The sequence below is a fragment of the Microcaecilia unicolor genome, chromosome 13 (genome assembly GCF_901765095.1).
Source record: "Microcaecilia unicolor chromosome 13, aMicUni1.1, whole genome shotgun sequence".
NCBI lineage: Eukaryota > Metazoa > Chordata > Amphibia > Gymnophiona > Siphonopidae > Microcaecilia > Microcaecilia unicolor.
In genome coordinates, this window is record NC_044043.1 from 48,193,518 (window position 1) to 48,209,900 (window position 16,383).

Here is a 16,383-nt window from a genome sequence, read left to right on the forward strand (position 1 = left end):
CTATAAACATGTATTTTCCCAGTACTGTCACAGAGACCAGTATCTGTCGCCAGTCTGTTTTTTGGGGGGGAGAACAAAACCACCAGTGATTAAGGAAGCAACCTCCCCTAATCCCTTCAGTGGAGTGCTGCTTAATAGGAGCAATTTGCCAAAACCAAACATGCTTGCTAGTAGGTGTAAGTCTAAACATTGATCTTTTAGGACATAGATGCTTGGTCCCCTTCTAAAATTGAAAATAAACATCTATTAACTTGCCACAGTCTTATCTCACCCAAAACATGGCCAGACCACGCTCCCTTACCATTTGTATACACTAGGGTTTGTGCATATCCCAGTTTTGAAAATGAGGACTTAAAAATAATTATGCAAGATAAACGTTTTAAATGTGGTTTATGCACATCTCAAATGCAAGTAGTCCTTTTAAAATGGCCGCTATTATATCATTGTCAGACCAGCTCACATTAAGGGAGAAAAGAGAAAAAAAAAATAACCAAGAGGAAAAATTAGGAAAATGCACTCATTAATAAAAAGTCCTTTAGGGTAGGTGGAGTTTACTTGCTGAGTCAGAGGAACAGGGCTCAGGCAGGGAGGAGGTTAAATGCCCTAGAGCAGATCATTGAGGCCCTGAGTGAGGAAGCCTCCGAGGGAGCAGCCCTGACTAAGGACCTCTCCACATATGCAAACAGAAGGTTCCAATCCCTGAAGTAAGTGCCAAGAAAGAGGAATAGCCTGACCCTAAGTATTTCACTGTGGTGGGAAACTGTGTGTGTTCAACTCAGCCTCTAGAAGTTAAATATTTATTTATTTATTAGGATTTATTTACACATAAGCAATAGACAATTACAGCAGTAAAAATATTCAAACAATAGAGTATGGCATAGTATACTACTTACAATGTCAACACAATCTTCTCTATATAAAATGCACCTCCAACATTCTGAAGCCTCCACAAGTCCCAACGTTCTAAATGCATGGTGGTGAAACCAGGAATTCGCCCATGAGTGTTGGCCCCGCCCCCGCATCAAACGTCATGACGTCGAGGGCGGACCATTGACACTCAACAAATCGCATCGCGAATCTGTTACTAAGCGACGGAACGTGACATAAGACACATCGCGGAACAATGAAAACCAGCAGCACACAGTTGCTACGCGACTTCAACAGCAACGCTAAAAGGACCATAAAGATCTCTGCTCTCCACACAAACAACGGACACAGAGGGCATAGGAGGGAAGGAAAAAATCCAGCACATACACCAGGGGCGTATCTGGACTCCGGCGGTAGGGGGGGCCAGAGCCAGAGGGAGGGGGCACATTTTAGCCCCCCCCCCGCCGCCGAGCCCCCACCGCCACCAATGACTCTCTCTACCCCCCTCCCGCAGCCAACCCTCCCCCGCTGCCGTTCTTACTTTTGCTGGCGGGGGACCCCAACCCCCCGCCAGCCGAGGTCTGCTTCCACCTGCCGCTGCCGTAAAAACTTCTTCTTCAGCCGGCGGGGGACCCCAAACCCCCGCCAGCCGCCCCGCGGTGTTTAAAATTCATCTTCGGCCTCCGTGTCCGTGCTGCTGTGATAGGCGCTGTTGAAATCCACTTCGGAGTCTGACGTCGCAGCACGTACAACGACGTCAGACTCGAAGTGGATTTCAACAGCGCCTATCACAGCAGCACGGCCACGGAGGCCGAAGATGAATTTCAAACACCGCGGGGCGGCTGGCGGGGGTTTGGGGTCCCCCGCCAGCAAAAGTAAGAACGGCAGCGGGGGAGGGTTGATGGCGGTAGGGGGGTCCAGGGCAAAATCTGCGGGGGCCCAGGCCCCTGAGGCCCCACGCAGATACGCCCCTGACATACACACACACTCTCACTCTTAACTGGCTGTAATGAGCAACTGACCTGCCACTATCACAGGGACTGCTAGCACCTCTCTCTCTCTCTCACACACACACATACAGACAGGACACAGAGGGAAGGGAAGACAAGGAATGAATCGTTGGGTATGGAGGGGGCAGCAGGGGAGATAAGGCAAGAACTGCCTCAAATGTTTGTGCTGTGCTATGTACAATTATAATGCTGTCTCTTCATTTTGACCCTACCCTTTCACACTCTCTTTCACACAGACGCACACACACACACTTACACTGTCTCTATCTCACACACACACACGCACCCACACACATATACACACTCTCTCACACAGACACACAAACACGCCTCAAATGGTTCTGCTGTCCTATGTAAAATTTCACTGCTGTCTCTTCATTTTCACCCTACCTGTGCACACTCTCTTTCACACAGAGACACACACACACTTTCTCTGTGTCACACACACACAGACACACATACATTTACACACTCTCACTCTCTCTATAGCCTTGCTAGCGCCCGTTTCATTTGTTTACGAAACGGGCCTTTTTTACTAGTATACAATAAAAACATTGTATTAGACATTATAGGGTACAAGCAAAGATGGAACATATAGATAGATAAGATAGAGTAACAGGAGTAAGAAAATAAGGGACTAATTTAAAGAATGTTTGCAAATGAGGTCAGAAAGTTGCTTGAACATTATCTTAGCTAGGGTAGGAGTGGATAAACATGTCCTGCTATATAGTATGTGCAGCTGGTGTCATTCATTCCTTGTGGGTGTGACTAGCAAGTTAGTTAATTCTCCCATTAAAGGCCTCGTTGTATACGTGTAAGGAAGACTGCCAAGGTAGGAGATAACCTTGAAGTATATCCAGAGAATACCTGATGCCCAGATGGGGGCCCAAGACTGCATTAGGAGCCACTGTGATTGGGCCTGGCTAGGAGGCAGCCTTGTAGTATTTTCTATGACAATTATGAGAGAAAGAGAGAGCGAGACTGTATTTATTTTATTGGGACTAAGCCTGTGAAGTAACAGAGCTGATTACTGTGCCTTTGTATACATAAACCTGTAACCTGTGTGTGAGTGTGCTACATATATGTGAGGTCCTGCAGCCAGCCACTAGCCACGCTGTCACACCCATGCATAGCCATGCAATTTTATAAATGCCTATTCTGCATAAAAAAATGTAAAATTGTCCCTCCCCCACATGCCTCTACACATGTATCTTTATCCCTAGTGAGAAGACGCATTCTGGGCGGGGGGGAGGGCTTATCTTAATGCATATATGTTTAAATATTCAAAAACATGACTGTATTTTTTAAGTGCAAGTGTACATGTAATTTCACTTTGAAAATTGGGGTAAAGTCCGGGGTTAAAAAGACTGTACACCCAATGCAGAAATTAGAACATTAACCCCACCTAGCATAAAACAATTTACCTCCCTTCCAACATTCAGTCTCACTGGAACTTTAATTGAAATGTTGTTCTCACTAGTTGAAAGACCAGAGAAGGGGCCATTATAAGGTTTAGGGATTAGGAAATAAACTGGGATTCATCTAAATTCAAGTGCAGGTGTCAGAAAAGATCCCTGGTGCTTTTATGGCCAGGTCCACATTCTACTGTGCTGCTAAGGGTTTTGGAGTGCCAGGAATCTGCTGTAAAGCCCAGCAACAGATAAATCAAAACTGTATGTGCACTGCTGAAATCCAGGAGCTAGAAGTGACCATTGCAGCCCCTGTAAATCCCTGAGTGCTCAGCCCCCTCGACTTTGTTGTTCTGCCTTTCCATTTCTAAATTATCTGGCGCTCTTTGCTGATGTATGGCGCAACCGACTGCCTGAGTGTTTACTAACGGTTATCACCCAGTACTTTGGACATTATCAGAGGAAGGGCCGCCTGCCATGGGGCTTGGTCTCTCACCCTTTCTATTACCCCCTGTCAGTGGTAGAGAGTGTGCCGTGAGGCTGCCCAGTCACTATGCACAAGCACAGATAGGTTCTGACGGCTGATCAAAGGGGAGAGCCAAAGAGCTGATAAAGAGGATGTGTTTCATGTACTTTTAACTTTGGGAAATGCAAGCATTTTCCATTTAAGTCCTGTGTACATCAGCAAAGACCGGGCAGATTAAATGCCTCCTCTTTGCTTACCTAATGCTGGAGTGAAATGGTAAGTGCTTAGAGCAACGAGTGTCTTTCTAATCTCCATCCAAGTGGGAGTGATTTAAAGAGTGCTTTTACAGAAGATTTGCTGTATAATAAAGTTAAATAATTTTAATTCATACTTTGAAGTCATCTTGGATTCAAACTGTAATCTCCACAATCAGTGGAACCTCATGTACTTATTGTACAACAGGAAACTGCCAGAAATTATGGCATTACTCTTAAGTATCCTTCCTGGGGATTGGACCATTGAACTTTTTCAAAACAGAGGCGCTGATACAGTGTCATTCATGAAACTAAATGTAACCAAGAAAGCAGCTGCAGCCTCAGACCCAACCACAAACTTCTATTTTGCTAGATAAAGTTTGACATAAAATGCTTTTCTCCAATCCACTCTTATCTATCAGGTGCCTGTGCTGTGCTTTGCTATACAGCTAGAATCCAATCTCAAATGTCTTCTCCATGTTTTCAGAAATTGGCATGAATTAAATATTATAAAGCACAATTTAAATAAGAACATAAGCATTGCCAAAGGTCCATCTAAACCAGTGTTCTGCTTCCAACAGTGGCCAATCCAAGTCACCAGTTAACTTTACCACTCACCATTCAATATGGGGCTCTAAATTTATGTATTTTAAATTCCAGTTCCCAGGAAGCAGCAAAATTCCATCTGCCCCTTAACTGTGTGCAGAGAGAAAAGGGTGTAAACGTCCATGCTGTCTCAAAGGATCTGATTGGCTAATGGTTAACCTTGTAACTATCATACTGAAATTTCATAGGTCTGACAACATAACTCATGCAGTTCCATAACATATACTAGCTCTGCTTTGGAATGTGGTTTTATTTATTTATTTATTTATTTATTTTTTACTTAGCTGGTTCCTCTTGCTCCTTTGGCTTTCCAGCTCAATTGGAACCAGCTGTGCTGGGAGTTAGCACTGTACCCCCTTATTCTGTAGCAAGGCACCTAAATTTCAGTGCCATTTGTGTACTGGGGCCCCAATGATCAATTCCCCACACTGTTCTGAACCAGCGCTCTAGAAACAGCACCGAAACACTGCAAGGAATTAACTCCCTGATGATCAACGCTAATAACATGCAAATTTAGGCACATTATTAGCGTTGATCATTGGGGGAAAGTGCGGAAGGATTGTACCTGGGCATGTTGGGGGGAAGGTCGGGGAGCTGAAGGCCCGCTGGACCTCCATCTCCCCCCCCATGTCGCAGTCCTGGGGAAGTGGGGGGGGGGCTTGAGGGGCACTAGGCCACCAGGGCTTCAGCTATTGAGGGGTCTGAGGGTCCTCTGGACTCCCAGGACTGATGATGGCAGCTCAGGCTGCTTGGTATGGATGGGGGGGGGGGGGGGGGGAGAGGAGGAAGAGCCTTAACCCTAATGCCAGCTCTGAGCTATTCAGTCCGTACAATCAAAGCATAGTGCGACCTGAGTCACAATATTATTATAGGATAGCAGTGCATGCCTTGGCTTATTTGGGCTTAAGAGTAGTTGTTGCACAGACCTGTGAAACTTGGAAACTGAGGGGCTCTTTTACTAAGCCACGGGAGCGTTTTTAGATACCCATATATTCCTATAGGTGTCTCTAGCATTTAGCGCACACTTAAAACACTACTGCGGCTTTGTAAAAGACCCCCTAAGTCTTTCTCTGTCCTTAACTACTTAATCTGTTTATTCATTTCAATGTGTTATACCACTGTGCAATTAATTCATATTATGTTACCATAAAATACATAGGCCTGATATTCAAAAGGGCTTATTCGGGTTGTACCACTGAGTATTTCCTCCGATCACCATGATAATAGTGCCAGAACAGTCCTGGTGGCAGGGCATGGGCAAAGCCAAAGATTATCTGATTAGCGGATATGTTCAGTGTATTAACCAGATAATTATCTGGATAAAGTTAGGCCAGTTATCTATTTGCTTAGAGCAGGGGTGGGCAACCTCAGTCCCACCGAGTCGGGTTTTCAGGATTTCCCCCATGAATATGCATGAGATATATATGCATACAATAGAGGCAGTGTATACAGATAGATCCCATGCAGTTATTGGGGAAATCCTTAAAACCCAACTGGGTTGCAGCCCTTGAGGACCAAGGTTGCCCATCCCTGGGTTAGTGGCTTCAATTAATCAGATAACACCACTGGTCAATGCTGAAACCAGATATTCAGCACCAGCCAATACCAGCACTGTATATCTGATTTCATTTTAACTGCAGTGGCTGTCATTTTGCTTCAATGTTGACTGCCACAGTAAAATATCAGGGGGGGGGGATGGATAAAAATGGACTGTAATCATATACTATATTGTTATAATATAGAAAGGAATCTATCATAGACCTCACCTGTCTTCTTTGCTTTTCATTTTTTAAGGTGGCTTTGATCGGAGCGTGACCTTGTTAGAAGTGTGTGGAAGCTGGCCTGAGAGTTTTGGACTCCGTCACATCGCTTCCATCGATACCACTGAGGAAGGCCTTCGTGAGCGGCTAGCTGATGCTATGTCTGAGTCACCTGGCCGGGACCTAGTGGGATCAGGAACAGGTACAAACAAGAGGTGTGATCAGAGATCACATGTGCGACTGCAAGGTGACTATTAAGAGACTTCAAATTCAAACTTCTTATTCTCATAGCTAACACTGGATCCATGCATACTTGCTAAACCATTTCTGCTGGGGAATTCGATCTAGTCCTGATTTTCTTCTGACTAGTATAGTTTTGTTTGTCTGTTTAGAAAAGAGTATGCACCGCAAAAAAATCTTTGTGCTTAGAAGAGGCATAGTCAGACCTCATGGGAGGAGGGGGCCAGAGCCCAAGGTGGGGGGGCACATTTTGGTCTGCCGCTCCCCAACCCCTGCCAGCTGAAGCCTTGTCCGGCGCCACCACATTGCCTGCCCTGCTCTGTCTTCCCCTCACGTCCGGCACACTCCTTTTAGTGAAACTGAATTTCACTAAAAGGAGCGTGCTGGACGTGAGGGGAAGACACAGCAGGGCAGGCAACGCCCTGGCGCTGGACAAGGCTGGCAGGAGTTGGTAAAACCAGGGGCCCAGAAGAAATTTTGGGGGCCCAGGCCCCCGTGTTCCCACTAAGCCACTGGGGCTTAGGAAATGTGTGTGTGTGTGTGTTTGAGTATGTGTATTTCAGAAAGTCAGTTACAGAGATGCTACATGAGTGCTACCAGCCACTTGTAGATATTGTATCTTCGTCATGCATTGTTACTTTTGAGTTATATCAAAACTTGAATGTTATTTTCAGATTCCTATTTAATAATAAGTGTCTAGAACTGCTTAACTATGGCGGTCATTTTAGAAGCGCTATGTGCATTTTGGATGTGCGTAAACTGCCATTTAGATGTTTATGTTGCGTACACATCTGAACCCACATTTTAGAAAGCTCAAGTATGTGGCAAGGGGATGTGGTCTGGGCATCTTTTGGGCGGGATTTGGATAGGGTGAAAAGATGCATGTGCATTCCCCATTTTAGAAGAAGACTGTACGTTCATGTCCACTGACATGGGGATTTGCACCTGCTCCCAGGTATGTCTAGGGTAGAGAAAGTTGCTTGTTTTGTGCAATGCTCCATTGGAGGGAGTAGGGATGGTTGCTCCCTTAATTCCTCAGTGTCTTTTGTCCCTGCCTGAAAGCAATACTGGCAAGGGATACTGGGCTCTGCAATAGCTTTGGAAAACATAGACGAGTATGTTTCTAAAATGGCTGATGTACCCATTTATGTTATGATACATACCAACATGCATGTGTATGTAGCAACATGTACACATTTAATTTAATTTTTAATTTAATCTAATTCTGGCACTTATAATCCACTTAACCATCGAGTCCAAAGCGGAGAACAATCACATATTATAAGCAGGTACTTTCTGTGTCCCTAGAGGGCTCACAATCTTGGTTTTTGTACCTGAGGCAATGGAAGGTAAGTGACTTGCCCAAGGTCACAAGGAGCTGCAGTGGGAATCAAACCCAGGATGCTGGGATCAGTTTTTGTGTTGCCATGCTTACCTCATTGATATTAGACATTATCAATTACAAAATGGATGTTTGGACCACATGTAACCACACAGACACGTCTGTTCCTGGAAGTGTTTTAGAACAGACTCTGCACTGGCAGATCCTGTTCTCAAATACTGGCAGAACTTGACGAGCGCTGATCTGGATTTTTCAATTCCAATTTGTATGTCCTTTCTAAAATCTACCTCCATATTTTTTTCACCTTCATTCTTTCCATGGGTATATTTGTAAAATGGCTACTCCCATTGTGCAGTCCTGTAAATCCTTATAATATTTTATAAAAAGCTCCGCATTCAGTAGAGCTTTCTGTAGAATAGTGCCAGAACTGAGCACGTCCTGATATAGTCATTTCAGTTCCAATCTCACTCTTCTATGTAAAGTGGGCCTTAAAGACTTATGTGTGTCTTTATAAAATATTAGGAGCAAAGTAGCAGAAATTGCACCTAGATTGATGCCTGCTCAGAAACATGTAAGTGTTCAAATGTAAAATGCACATGTATTTTATAAACACGCGTAAATTGCAACTCTGCCTATGCTTCACCCAAACTCTGCCCCTGAACACACCTACATGTGGGTCATGTAAAATTTTGCACCTTCCTGACACCACATGTGCTTATACACGCATTACCCTGGGGTAACATAGAGGGGCATAATTGAACAAAAACGTCTATCTCCATGGGCGTTTATCTCCAAGAACGGGTCCGTGAAGGGGCGGACCAAACCGTATTTTCGAAAAAATAGACGTCCATGTTTTATTCGACAATTTGTGAGCTGGGCGTTTTTGTTTTTCAGTGATAATGGAAAATGAAAGCACCCAGCTCAAAAACGAATAAATCCAAGGCATTTGTTCGTGGGAGGGGCCAGGATTCGTAGTGCACTGGTCCCCCTCACATGCCAGGACACCAACCGGGCACCCTAGGGGGCACTTTTACAAAAACGAAAAAAAAGGTAAAAGAGCTCCCAGGTGCATAGCACCCTTCCCTTGTGTGTTGAGCCCCCCAAATCCCCCTCAAAACCCACTGCCCACAAGTCTACACCATTATTATAGCCCTAAGGGGTGAAGGGGGGCACCTACATGTGGGTACAGTGGGTTTGGGGGGTTGGACGACTAATAAGCATTAAGCAGCACAATTGTAACAGGTAGAGGGGGGATGGGCCTGGGTCCACCTGCCTGAAGTCCACTGCACCCCCTAACAACTGCTCCAGGGACCTGCATACTGCTGCCAGGGAGGTGGGTATGACATTTGAGGGTGAAAATAAAAAGTTGTGAAACATCATTTTTTGTGGTGGGAGGGGGTTAGTGACCACTGGGGGAGTCAGGGGAGGTCATCCCCGATTCCCTCTGGGGGTAATCTGGTCATTTAGGGCACTTTTTGGGGCCTTATTCGTGAAAAAACAGGGTCCAGGAAAAGTGCCCTAAATTCTAGCTACAAACGCATACTTTTTTCCATTATCGGAGAAAGGCGCCCATCTCTCCTCGGCCGATAACCACGCCCCAGTTCCACCTTTGCCACGCCTCCGACGCCCCCGTCAACTTTGTACACTTCCACGATGGAGTGCAGTTGAAAACGTCCAAAATCGCCTTTCCATTATACCGATTTATTCATTTTTGTGAGATAAACGTCTATCTCCCGATTTGGGTCAAAATCTAAGCGTTTTTCTCTTTCAATTATAAGGTGGACAGTAACATAGTAGATGACAACAGAAAAAGACCTGCACGGTCCATCCAGTCTGCCCAACAAGACAAACATATGTGTATACCTTACCTTGATTTGTACCTGCCTTATTCAGGGCACAGACCGTACAAGTCTGCCCAGCAGTACTTCCCGCCTCCCAACCACCAGTCCCGCCTCCCATCACCGGTTCTGGCACAGACCGTATAAGTCTGCCCTCCACTATCCTCGCCTCCCAACCACCCACCCCTCTTCCCCCCACCTGCTTTTATAAAAGCTCTTTTATACACATACAAAAGTCATCTATAAATGTACTTGCATTTGTGTATTCCCATTGTAAAAAGTGAAATGGTTTGACCGCTAAAACGGGACTTAACCGGCTATCCAGCACTGAATATTGCCAGATAGCGGCTTAAAGATAGCCGGTTATATCACATAATATAACCTGCTATCCAGCGATTTTCACCGTTGAGCTGGCTAAGTTTGGCAGCCACAATAGGTGAAATAAACTTGACTGGCTCCAACTTGACAAGGTAGTGCTGAAAATCGACTTGGCTGATTAAGTTGGAACCAGCCAAATGTAAACCAGATATTCAAAGCCAGTCAATGGAAATGGGCCGGCACTGAATATCTGGTTTCATTACTAACCGTGGGAGACCTCCCGGCTATCTTCCACGGTCTGAATATCAGGGCCTATGTTGTTTGGCCCACCCAAACTACACTCCTTTGACATCTTTATCCTGCCCATCCACACATGAAAAGAGCACTTTTCTGAAATTACATGTGCATGCTTGTAAAATGACCTCCTTAGTCTAATACCCTAACCCCCCACTGACCAAATTTAAGCAACGGATCGCAACTGGCTCCAATATACTCCTCCTACAATTTGACATGTCAAGTGCCTTTGACATGGTTGACCACGGAATCCTATTACACATTCTTGAATATTTCAGCATCGGAGGCAATGTCCTAAACTGGTTCAAGGGGTTCTTAACCTCACGATCATACCAAGTCACATCAAATTCAACCACATCTGCTGCATGGACACCTGAGTGCGGAGTACCGCAGGGATCTCCCCTCTCACCTACAATTTTCAACCTACTGATGACCCCACTAGCAAAACTTCTATCAAACCATAACCTTAACCCTTACATATATGCCGATGATGTAACGATATATATTCCTTTTAAACAAAACATTAACGAAATCTCTAACGAAATCAACCAAAGTCTACACATCATGAACACCTGGGCAGATGCATTCCGACTGAAATTGAACGCAGAAAAAACTCAATGCCTCATACTAACTTCCCAATTCAATACAACAAAATATACTACTATCAACACACCTAAACTAAACTTGCCAATTTCAGAAAATCTAAAAATCCTTGGAGTAACAATCGACCGCCACCTTACACTTGAGACTCACGCGAACAACACAACAAAAAAGATGTTCTTCTCCATGTGGAAGCTGAAAAGAATAAAACCATTCTTTCCAAGATCTGTCTTCCGCAACCTGGTACAATCACTCGTATTAAGCCATCTGGATAACTGCAACTCATTATACGCAGGCTGCAAAGAACAAATAATGAGAAAACTTCAGACAGCCCAGAATACAGCAGCCAGACTCATCTTCGGAAAACCAAAATACGAAAGCGCAGCACCATTACGCGAGAAACTACACTGGCTCCCACTCAGGGAACGTGTCACCTTTAAAATATGCACATTAGTGCACAAAATCATTCACGGTGAAGCCCCTGCATATATGTCTGACTTGGTAGACCTGCCACCCAGAAACACCAAAAAATCATCCAGAACTTTCCTCAACCTCCACTTCCCTAAATGCAAAGGTATAAAGTATAAAGGACTACATGCATCAACCTTCTCCTACAAGAGCACGCAACTCTGGAACGCACTGCCACGCGGCCTGAGAGCGGTCTATGAGTTGACAGACTTCCGCAAACGATTGAAGACCTATCTCTTTGACAAAGCATACCGCAAGGATCAAAACATATAAATCCCATATACATCATAACAATGCCTCAAGATAATACCCCACGTACTCCACATCCCCATACTCTCTCCCATTCAATACCTACCCACAGATAAAGACTGTCTACCCCATCGCTTACTTGCTATTATTCGATCAACGTAGTTATTCCTCTACACCACATCCTTTAGTTTCTACTCCCCAAAGGCGACTGATCTGACTCTGTCTTCCTAATCTATTCACAATATAACCCATAATCGTATTGTAAGAAACTGTATTTCCATCATTCATAATGTATTGTAAGCCACACTGAGCCCGCAAATAGGTGGGAAAATGTGGGATACAAATGCAATTAAATAAATAAATAAATTCCTCCCCCCCCCCCCCCACTCCACCTCCTATTATTAAACTAGAGTACATGGTAAGATCCATGACAAAACCTTATGCATACCAGTGTAGCCAAAAAATTAAACAGCAGTACCCCCGGATTCTATAAAGTTTGGACACGGATCCCAGATCCACATGCAAATTAATTACTTATTAAGCTGTTCACAATCAATTCTTGACATTAGTTGGCCCTCATTATCACTTAAGTGCTGATCTGCCCATGCGCTACTGTGTAACACTGTGAGCCTAAATTATCTTGTGTGAAACTCATAAAGGGGTGTGGCCCCAGGAGGGGCATTCAGGGAATTCCCAAAATTTAGGTGGAATGTTATAGAATGCACGCCCAACTGCCATTACTTGCACACCAGTGTTTACGCCAGGTTTCAGCAGGCGTAAGACCTTGTGCCCAAAGTTGAGGTGAGAATCCATGCTATGCATTGTTGAATAAAAGTTGCTTTGTACTAAGCGATCTTTACAGAGTTGGTGCTTAGTGGAGATCTTAATGGTGCCCAACTTTGGGTGCCACTTACTGAATCTGGCCTAATTATATTAGTACTGCAGCTGTAACATTATGAAGGAAATCCGTAAAGGGCCCGATATTCAAACCACGGGAATTAGCCTGGCTAACTCCCCCGATGCTGAGCCCAGATATTCTATGCCGAGCCGTTTCTAGTGACCAGCATTGAATATCTGGTTTGTTTTTGGCCGGTTCATACATAACCGGCCAAGCCGGTATTCAGCGCTGGCCAGTTAAGTTTGAACTGGCTAAAGATAGGCCTAGTATTCATGTGGCCAAATATGGCTGCCAAACTTACACTCAAAACTGGTGGATAGCCAGTTATATCACACGGTATAAACCACTAACTGTGAGCTGTCAGCGGGTCATGGCCTGCCATGTCCCGCTGAAAATTCACAGATAGCAGGTTATGGTGCATTTAACCAGCCAGGTGCCGATCGTGGCCGATGGTTAAATGCTTTTGAATATTTTGAAACAAAATAAATATTTTGACTAGAAACTACATTGTACATAGTGTTGTGTCAGAGGGACACCTCTGAGAGGGAGTAGGGATGGGCCAAGAGACTTCCAGCAGCCAAGTATGGATAAACAATATTGTTTATTCATATTTGGCTGCTTGAAGTCTCTCGGCTCACCCCTACTCTCTCTCTCTCTCTCTCTCTCTCTCTCAGGTGTTCTTGACGTAGGGGTGTTTTTCCTGGTGGGGGGGGGGGGTTCTTGGGTTTTTTGTGTCAGAGGGCTACCTGATACCACTGACCACCCTGAAAAAAATAAAAAGGTTCCTTACCAGCTTATATCATATTTCAGCCTTGCTGTACATTTACTGGTATGATTTAGTTATAAATCAGCTGATAAGTGAACTTTATAATCAAAGACCTCGAATCACCCTGAACTGGAAGACATCAAAGACTGACACGTAATCATTGACTTATTTGATCTTAAATTTCTACCATCAAATGTGGGGAAATTCTTCTTACATATTTATTAGAACCAAACAGAAATATGGTGTGGGAAAACACTGTAAATTTGTGTAAAGTCATGAATAAAAAAATTTTAATGTCATTTTACAAGCTATCAATGAGTTAAAAGAAAATCTGGGAATCATATTCTTGGCAGAATCCTCAGCAGGACTATGGCCAGGTGGAAGGATTCACAGACAGAGCAGTGGATAGGTGGAAGTCTACAAATACCCAGCTGGCCCAGACACATTTAATGGCAAAATATGAATAAATTCTCTTCATGCTTTAACTGTTGGAGCAGAACTGGCATACAGATTTATATGGTACTTAGGATTTATCCCTTCTCTTCCTGATACTGATGAGATGTGCTCTGTTTAACATCCATGGCTAAGAAGCAATGAATGGGAACTCATATATATTACACATTTCAGACTTCCATTGATGTTTTGGAAGGAGATGGATACAGGGAAGGACTCCCCCAAGCTCCTCTTGTAACTTTTGGAGCAACATTTTATTCTAGATAAAATGTTATGTTGAGGGTTATTGAGGACAAGAAAGTTTGCATTATAAGACTACTACTATAAATTATTAACATTGGGGTTGATATTGAAATGGCTCCTGGCTAGTTAAATCGCCTGTTCCGGGCTAACCATTCGTTTTCAGCGGTACATAACCGATTAGCACCACTGAAAATAGCCAGTTAGCGCTGAACTGACAACTGGCTATTTTGGGGACGTTCCAGGGAGGGAGTTAACACTTGGGCAGTTAAGTGCCGATATTCAGCACTTAACTGCCAGGTAAACCACATAAATAGGACCTCATAAAAGTCCGTTCTATCTTTATGCGGTAACCTATAGCCGGTTAAGGGCCCTGTTGACTAAGGTGCGTTAGAGTTTCTAGCACATGCTAAAAATTAGCGCACACTAACCGTATAGATGCCCATAGGGCACCTACACTGCGGCAGTCAGCTAAATGCTAATCGCCACCAGCTGAAGATAATTAAGGCAGTGATATGATTAGACTATATAATTTATTCCTTATTCTAATACAGAAAAATACTGATAACATATATTGGACATTCCATTCACAGATTTTTAAAAAGGGTTGAATGAGTACAAGTCTGAAACTTGCAAGTAGTAGAATTAGTCAGCTAGCTGAACCGTTAGGTAAACTAGGCAGTTGCATATGGCAGCAGCTACTGGGGGGGCAGCAAGGAGCAGGTGCATTTAAGGCAGAACAGGTCTTGACGGCCACACAAACACAAAGATCTATTAGCATCCTACTTGTACCCTCAGTGAGGGTGGACAGTTTTGAGATAGCTCATTTACCTGGTTCTAGATCCAGTCCTTGGGACACATCTAGCCAGTCTGGTTTTCAGGATACTCACAATGAATATGCATGAGTTAAATTTTCATGCATTACCTCCATTGTTTGCAAATGTATCAGGTATACTCATTGTTGTAATCCAAAATAACCTGCATGGCTGGGTGTGTGCCAAGGATTGGGTTGAGAATCACTAACCTGGATAAATATATGCAAAATTTAGACATTGGTACAAAAGAGAAAAGTACAAAAATGTTATAAAATATAATAACATACATCACAGAACATGAATTTATTCTATCTGCATTAGAGAATGACACGGGGACAAAGTTTGTCCCCATCCCCGCCCCGTCCCTGTGGGTTCTGTCTCGGTCCCCGCAGGCCTTGTCTCCATCCCCGCAGGTTCTGTCCCCGTCCCTGTGGGCTCTGTCCTCATCTGCAGAAGCCTTGAACACTTATGATTTTATATTTAAATCTTTTTATTAAAGTATAAAAAGGAACAATATGCTGTGTATAAATAACAAATAGAAAACAATAATAACAATGAGCAGTTTTAATAACTCTCCTTCCCACCACCACCCTCTACCCTTCCAACCCCAACAATAGGTGATTTCTACTACACCAAAGAATCCTAATTCACACTGTTAAAATGTGCAGGGGTATAAAATACAACCCGTTCTATATGCCCTAGAGGGGAAAATATGCCGTATGAAGCACTTTTGGTTTTTTAATCTGTGGATGAATAAGAAGTCATCAACAGTTTCAGGATTCAGTCTAGCTCTCCTGCCTTCCACAGTCCTTCCTGGAATAGAAGATGTCTTCTTAGAAGATGTGCTGGTAGCAGGATGCTAGTTGTGGCCAGTTTGTTTGCTTCTTTTTCCAAAAAATCAAAATATCTTTGTCGGTATCACTCAAACATAAATAACAGTCCAGTTCATTTACAGGTTTCAAAGAAGAAAATGACACAGGGGCAAAGTTTATCCCCGTCCCTGTGGGCCCATCCCCGCCCCGTCCCTGTGGGATCTGTCCCCATCCCCACGGTTACTGCAGTTCCCCGTCCTCGTGTCATTCTCTAATCTGCATTAAGAGGATTATGTTTTAAATATAACTTAAATGGAAATAAATTGCTCTCAAGTTTCAAATCGCTCTGTGGTGCAGAGAAATTTTAACCCCGTTATTAAAGCAGTAAAACTGGTTTCCATTATCATACTGTACAGCTTTTAAAATTTTGATCTTGATTCATCAGCTAGTTCTACCTTACATCCCCACTCAGGCTTTACTCTTGCTTTCTCAGAACCTCATGGTTTTTATACCATCATTTTACAAATCATGTTTAGAATCTGTTAGGTGTTCCATCTTTAATGTAGTCGCTCCCACCTGCTTGAAGGAGTTGCCCATTGATTTTAGTTTGGAATTTTCATTGAAAAAAAATGCAAGGTTGGATTGAAGACCAATCATTTCAAAATGTCTTATCCAGCC

General features: G+C 43.8%; 1 protein-coding gene across 2 annotated transcripts in view; it reads left to right on the top strand.

The window, feature by feature from the left end:
- The window catches only part of BCAS3 (BCAS3 microtubule associated cell migration factor), a 1,139,946-nt gene that overhangs the window by 1,083,007 nt on the left and 40,556 nt on the right, over window positions 1-16,383 (top strand). Inside the window, exon 23 of one of the 2 annotated variants that reach the window (XM_030222408.1) lies at window positions 6,407-6,619. In XM_030222408.1, coding sequence (XP_030078268.1) covers window positions 6,407-6,619 — 213 coding nt within the window. The remainder of the gene's footprint in view (window positions 1-6,406; window positions 6,620-16,383) is intronic. The other variant, XM_030222409.1, reaches the window with a different exon arrangement.